This window comes from Anomalospiza imberbis, chromosome 15 (assembly GCF_031753505.1).
Source record: "Anomalospiza imberbis isolate Cuckoo-Finch-1a 21T00152 chromosome 15, ASM3175350v1, whole genome shotgun sequence".
Taxonomy (NCBI): Eukaryota; Metazoa; Chordata; class Aves; order Passeriformes; family Viduidae; genus Anomalospiza; species Anomalospiza imberbis.
In genome coordinates this window covers 13,133,795-13,139,794 of record NC_089695.1, presented here as the reverse complement: position 1 = coordinate 13,139,794, position 6,000 = coordinate 13,133,795, and the positions used below count along the sequence as shown (strand labels likewise).

General features: G+C 44.2%; 1 protein-coding gene across 2 annotated transcripts in view; it reads right to left on the bottom strand.

Moving 5' to 3' along the window:
• GRIA1 (glutamate ionotropic receptor AMPA type subunit 1) overlaps positions 1 to 6,000 on the bottom strand; it is a 120,593-nt gene that overhangs the window by 14,714 nt on the left and 99,879 nt on the right. For both annotated transcript variants that reach the window (XM_068205971.1, XM_068205970.1), the window contains exons 12-13: positions 4,071 to 4,269; positions 3,326 to 3,573 (exon numbers count right to left, since the gene is read on the bottom strand). In XM_068205971.1, the coding sequence (XP_068062072.1) occupies positions 3,326 to 3,573; positions 4,071 to 4,269 (447 nt within the window). The remainder of the gene's footprint in view (positions 1 to 3,325; positions 3,574 to 4,070; positions 4,270 to 6,000) is intronic.

Here is a 6,000-nt window from a genome sequence, read left to right as displayed (position 1 = left end):
TAGATTTGAAGGTGGCTGAATATTTTCCCTTTTCAACTCTAACGGTATTTTGGTCAGAGCCTGACTTTGCATTTAAAGCAAATGGGAACATGTGAGTGTAGATCCAGAAAGAATCTGATGCTAAGTAAATCATAATTACTCTGTCTTCTAAAACAGAATACAGGTTACCTAGCACTCTGATGCCTGAACCATCTGTGAAAAATTAGTCAACTAATGAGCCAAAATATATTGCAGCTTTTATGTGGGTACAAGGTGTTAACAAAGTAAATGTATTGCTGTTTCCCTGAGCACATTATCAGCAATATGATTTTTGTGGCCATGTGCTGAACATCATGTTTTTTCTTTCCTAGGAAGTTTCATTTCAGTTGTCTCTCCAGCTCCCAGGGAAAACACAGAACAGGCTGTATTACATCTTGACTCTATTTTGATGGAAGACTGAAAATGTCCTGTATGAAGGTGGGTTTTTAACAGGGAACATTTTGTGTTTACTCACAGACCCAAGAAAGCTGGCTTCTGTTTTATGGAACTTTAATGTCAATATGGCTGCTCTGAAGAACTTGCTCTCACAGATTGCCATCTCAAAAACCTCTCTAGTCCCTGAGTTCAGACTTACAGGGAATTTCTTGGATTTTCTTTACACTGTTTTGGATAATTTGGGTTTTTTCCCCTCTCTATGATCACTTGACCAGCAGTGGAGAAGATCTTCTGCTGGATAAATGGGTGTGTTTTGCAGCAGGGTGACTTTCTCATGTCAGGTGGGATCACAGCTTGAACACCCTGGTGTTGAAAGGTGAAATTTCTGCCCTCCCATTACTGCCCTTCTCAGACATGACTAAATGCAACTAAATTTTAACATCTGGAGGACAAAAGATATTCAGAGCCAGATTCACCTAGGAGGAAGAAGTAATTGCTTTTAGCAGTCTAAGAGACCAAATCTTCTGAAAGATTCTGATCTTCTGAAAAGTCTGTTTGCACCTACTACCACATGTAGAATTATTTCTGGATTATCAACCTTGTTTTCATTTATCTGTGGCAGCATCTTGGCATTGTTTGCCCATGTAGAAGCAAGAAAAATATATGGTGAATGCTCCTGTAATTTCTCTCTAGGATTCTTTCCTAACCAGCTATCCTAAATGCAGGAAAACTGGTCTAGCTACAATGCCCAGCTTCTAAAACACACCTGATACAAGATAGACCTGGGTCACAAACCTCCTGCAATCCTGGCTCAGAGCTTTTGCTCTGTGGATGGAAGTGAGTGAAGATGGAGACTGAGTGAGAGGCAGGATGACCGTGCTGGACAGACGCCTCAGGGACATCACCTTGCTCAGGGCAACCTCTCACGTGCAGGACCCCGGGGGGAAAACAGACACTACATGAGGACTGTAGGGAACTACTGAGATTAAAACAATTAAAACAACAGGAACAAAACAGACACAATGGGACAAAAAATGGACAGGAACTGTTCCAAAGAAACACCACCAGATGGAAAATCAAGCATTCCTCCTTTGCCATTAGGCCCATAAGAAATTTGTTCTACATGCAGCCAGGATGAAAAAGAGGAAACAGAAAGAAATGTTAGAAATTTTTGGAGTCATGCCTAGCAGAGGGATGTTTGGAGTTGCAAAAGTAAAATGATTGATGAGATTTTCTTTCTTGTGGTTTATTTTTCTCAGAAGTATGAAAAATGACTCTTTCCCATGCCAGAAATTACAAGCCAGGTAGGATGTTCCTGTTTGTTTGTTTTTATAATATCAAAATTAGGATCCAAGATTGATGTTTAAATAAGTAATTAATTAAATAGAATCATCCCTGTATCCTAATTTCCATATTTGCAAGACTGAAAACAAACACTGGAAAGTGTGCAACAGAAAGCATCTCAAAGCCGTGAGAATATGTTCACCTTCAGCTGGAGGTACCTGAGTCATTTCAGAGCCTGAACTGCACTGGATGCAAGAATTGCCTTCTGGACCATGTGCACTGGTGGTGCAGGTTATCACCTGCAGGGGTCACATCAACTTCTCTAGAGTTACATAAAGATATGGGAAGTGCTCAGTCAAGTGTGAGCCGACCTAAGAACTGTAGTAGTCAAAATCCTTGGGTCTTTTCCACTACCAGTTGATGCACCTTTGATTCTTTGGGCTGGCTTTGGCTTGGGCACTGTGTGACCAGACAGATCCTTCCGCAAATGTTCATCTAGTAATAATCTGGTTTCTAGAAATCCAGAGACCATGGATTAAATGTCTCTGCATTGGGTTATGTTAGCAAACAAGTGTAAGGCCACACACGTACTTCAGGTCAATATGCTTTCATTAATAAATAACTCAGTAACTAACGAAATACATAGGAGTATTGTTTTGATTACTTAATGCTACAGATACTGAGACCTAATGGTTTGGTTTGGTAATCTAATGGTTTACTAAACCATTGCAACTCATGTTCCTCATGATTGTAACGTGAGGAATTGACATGGCTGCTGCCAAAAGGAACCCACTTCTGATGTGTCCAAGATCACAATACCAGCCTGTGGACTGTGGCAATGCTCTTCTGAGCAGGTCAGTTTTCATGATGAGTGCTCATGTCCAGGAGTGCAGCTGTATGCAGTGCCCAGGCTCTGCTAACAACTCAGGCCTGGTTTTGTGCTCTTAAAGAGTTCATCCTTTTAGAGGAAGGTCTCTGAAGATATTTCACAGGCCAGTAGGCAACGGCACATGGCAGCTGCGGGTCTGGGCTCAGAAATGCAGTGTTTGTACCTCTTTGGACTTGCTATAACTTTGGTGCTTGCTGGGATCTGAATTGACTCAGGGAATGAAAATGCCCACCCTTTTCAGGGCTTTTCAAAACGGACTTCCCACCTTTTCCAACCAGCATTTCATTTTAGGAAACACCAAAATGCTTTCCCCATGAGAACTCCCTCTGCAAGCATGGATCCAAGCCAGGGTAATCCCATACTCTGCAAAGCTGTGCAGTTCACATGGCACAGGATGAGCGTCCCTTCTGGATAAAGCTCTGTGAAACCAATGGTTACACCACAGCAGCCCCCTGCCATCACCTCATACAGCAGACACATTCATAGCAAGTGGATCAGCCAGGATCCAGGTTCCAAATGCAGGGCTTGAAGAATTAGACACTCCCATTGCTGCTCAGTGGGAGCTGGGCATTTTACTTCCTGCACATCCCACTGAGTGGTCACAACCCTTTTTTCCTCCACCTCCCCCATCTCCTTGCCCCAAGCTTTCGTGATTAACATGGCAATGGAGTTTGAACTGTGTGCATACATTGATTTGCTGGGTGGTTTGGCAAAAGGAAGCAAATCCAAGCTACTTACCTCAGCGCAGACCCCTTTGGCGTTGCAATACCATAGCCTTTGGAGTCCAAGTTACCTCCCACCTTCATGGTGTCGCAGGGCTTCCGCTGCTCAATGTACTCGTTCATTGTGGACTCCAAGAGATATGCATACTTCCCTTTCGACTTCCTCACCCGGATCATCCCCTCTTCCGTCGTCCTCACAAAAACGGAGGGCTCGGCTGACTTCATGTATGTCCACATCTTCTCAAACACTGCTATTTTGGATCGCTGCGTAGGACAGCAGAAACCCAACAGAAGAGTTAACAGAGGTTTGGGTGCCCCCTGAGATTTCCAGCTTGGACTGAACACACTCCCACACATCAAACGGGCCAAGGAAGCCAAAAGGGGTAACAGGATGTTACCACTCCTGCACCAGGGCCCAGATCAATCCCTGATTTTCCGGCCCATATTCGTGCACACAGTGATTTTGCAGATCAAACCAAGGGCAAGCCAAGCTGGAAATCTGGAGACGCTTTCATTTGGAGTTGCTCAGAGCAGGTCCTTGGGTAACGTGGGGAGGCTCATGGATATTCCATATTTGTGTTCACAACTACAGAATATCACATGCACTGGAGACACTGCCAATCTTCTGGCAGGCTGTAACATGGTGAGGGGAAGCAAGTGAAAAAAACCCAGACCTGAGCTGAGGACGAGAGAGGATGGACCTGGAGGACTTGTCAAACAAGAAGCTAAGAAAAATGTTTGCATTAAAGTTTCCTTTTTACCCTAAAGAATTCTTTAGTGGAGCCAGCTTCCAGGGTGCCATAGGCGATTTCTGTCTGCTTGGCCAAGTCCTCTGCACTCTCGATGGGTGACACCATCCTCTCCACGGTGAGGAAGGCAGCCAGGTTAGCTGTGTAGGAGGATATGATGATCAAGGTGAAGAACCACCAGACGCCACCCACTATGCGGCCGGAGAGGGACCTGGGCACAGAGAGGAGAGTCAGACAGGAGCAGGGGGAAGGTGTGAAAGGTGCAGCTTGCTCTTGGAGGCCCATCTTTTATGTGGCCGTTTACCCAAAGTCATGCTCTCCAGCTGCTTCCAAGGAAGCCAGATGTCTGTCTCAGCTCCTAATTTGCTTTTAAAGGTGTCGGTGTAATTAGAGAGGAGATAAAGAAAAAAATCACAGTGAAAAAAAAAAATTAGCAATAAACGGAGATGATTTGCTTTGATTTTCAATTGTTTTCAGAGTATTAATAATAAGACATGGAGATAATTATGAGAAAGTTTAGCTGGGCAGGGGGCAATGCCCATCAACAATGCCTCTGTTGAGGTCTCTGTTGTGCCTTGTACCCCTGTCAGGAAGGAGCACCAGCATGAAACCAGACCAGACACACAGCCCAGCTGTGATCTTTTGGAGAGCTTCTCCATCACCTGAAATTTAAAAAAAACAACCCCTGTGTTTTTCTCTAAGACATATTGAAGCTCAGAGAGGAGTTATGGTCTTAATTAATAATTTGCCTACTGACATTCTCTCTTTTGTATTCACCAGATGGTTAGACAAGATGTTCATAATAATGTTTTAAAATCTAGGTGTTTTGTACTGTCTGCAATCAAATAGCCAATTAACTGTAACCATTTGATAGCTATAGAGGCAAATAAGTCAAGCAGGCATTAATATTAAAATCTTTTCAAATAATTTTTAAGAGTAGAAGATGATGTCAGAATTCAGGCATTCTGTCTAAATTATTTATATGCTCCTTCTCTAGATGCAGAGCACTGTCCCAGACAGAAGGGAACATACAATGCTCTTTGATAAAGCCAGACAGCCTGACTAAGGAGGATCTGCCTGTGAGAAACACCATTTATTTCTCCACAGGGGACCATGTTTCAGCATTGTCTTTCTGTTGATCTGAGTCACTCTGCAGAAATATGGTTTATGGGATGGTAACAGAGATATCCCAGTCCAGCTAAGGGCTAAAGTCAGGTGAGACAAATGTGACCATCTTGCATCCCATCTGCAGAGAACACTCAGCCTGCAGGACTGTCAGCACATACAGCTTTACCATTTGTTTCATATTTGGAGAGGGAGGGAACTATAGATTCAACTCACACATCTTCAGATTGATGAGGAAGAGGAAGAAAATTAGTCTGGATAATGTGTGCTCAGGGAAGGAAACGCTCAGGAAAGGCACAGAGGCATTAAACAAAAGTAACCAGATAATGTCAAATACAACAATCTCTGCTGATGAAGGCCACTTTGAGCTGGCAAAATCCATTTGCATGGCAAATAATCATATTCATCTCCAGCTGCAAATTATAAAGCCTTTCCTTCCTGATGAAGCTGGGATATTTCTGCGACTGATTTCAATCCCTTCAGCTGCAGTCAGCCGGATTCCTGGCTCCAGACCCTCAACATCCTGGTGATATTCACCACCAGCTAATCCCAGGGGGCTGCCTGCCCTCAGCTGCAGATGGCTTGTGCTTCCCACCTGGCAGTGACAGTGTGGAGAAGTAACTTTGGGGTGTTGAACCTGGAAGGTAACAGAGAGGGCTGGGGGAAGAGGGAGAAGGGGCTGTTTCTTTCCCCAGGGAGACAGAAGGATGCAGGCAGGATTCATGTGTCCATCATGGACTGGTTTCCTCTGGGCTGTCCCTGCTGCTGGTGCTAGTCATTCCTCCTCGTGGCAGGAGGAGGATGTGCTCATGCTCAC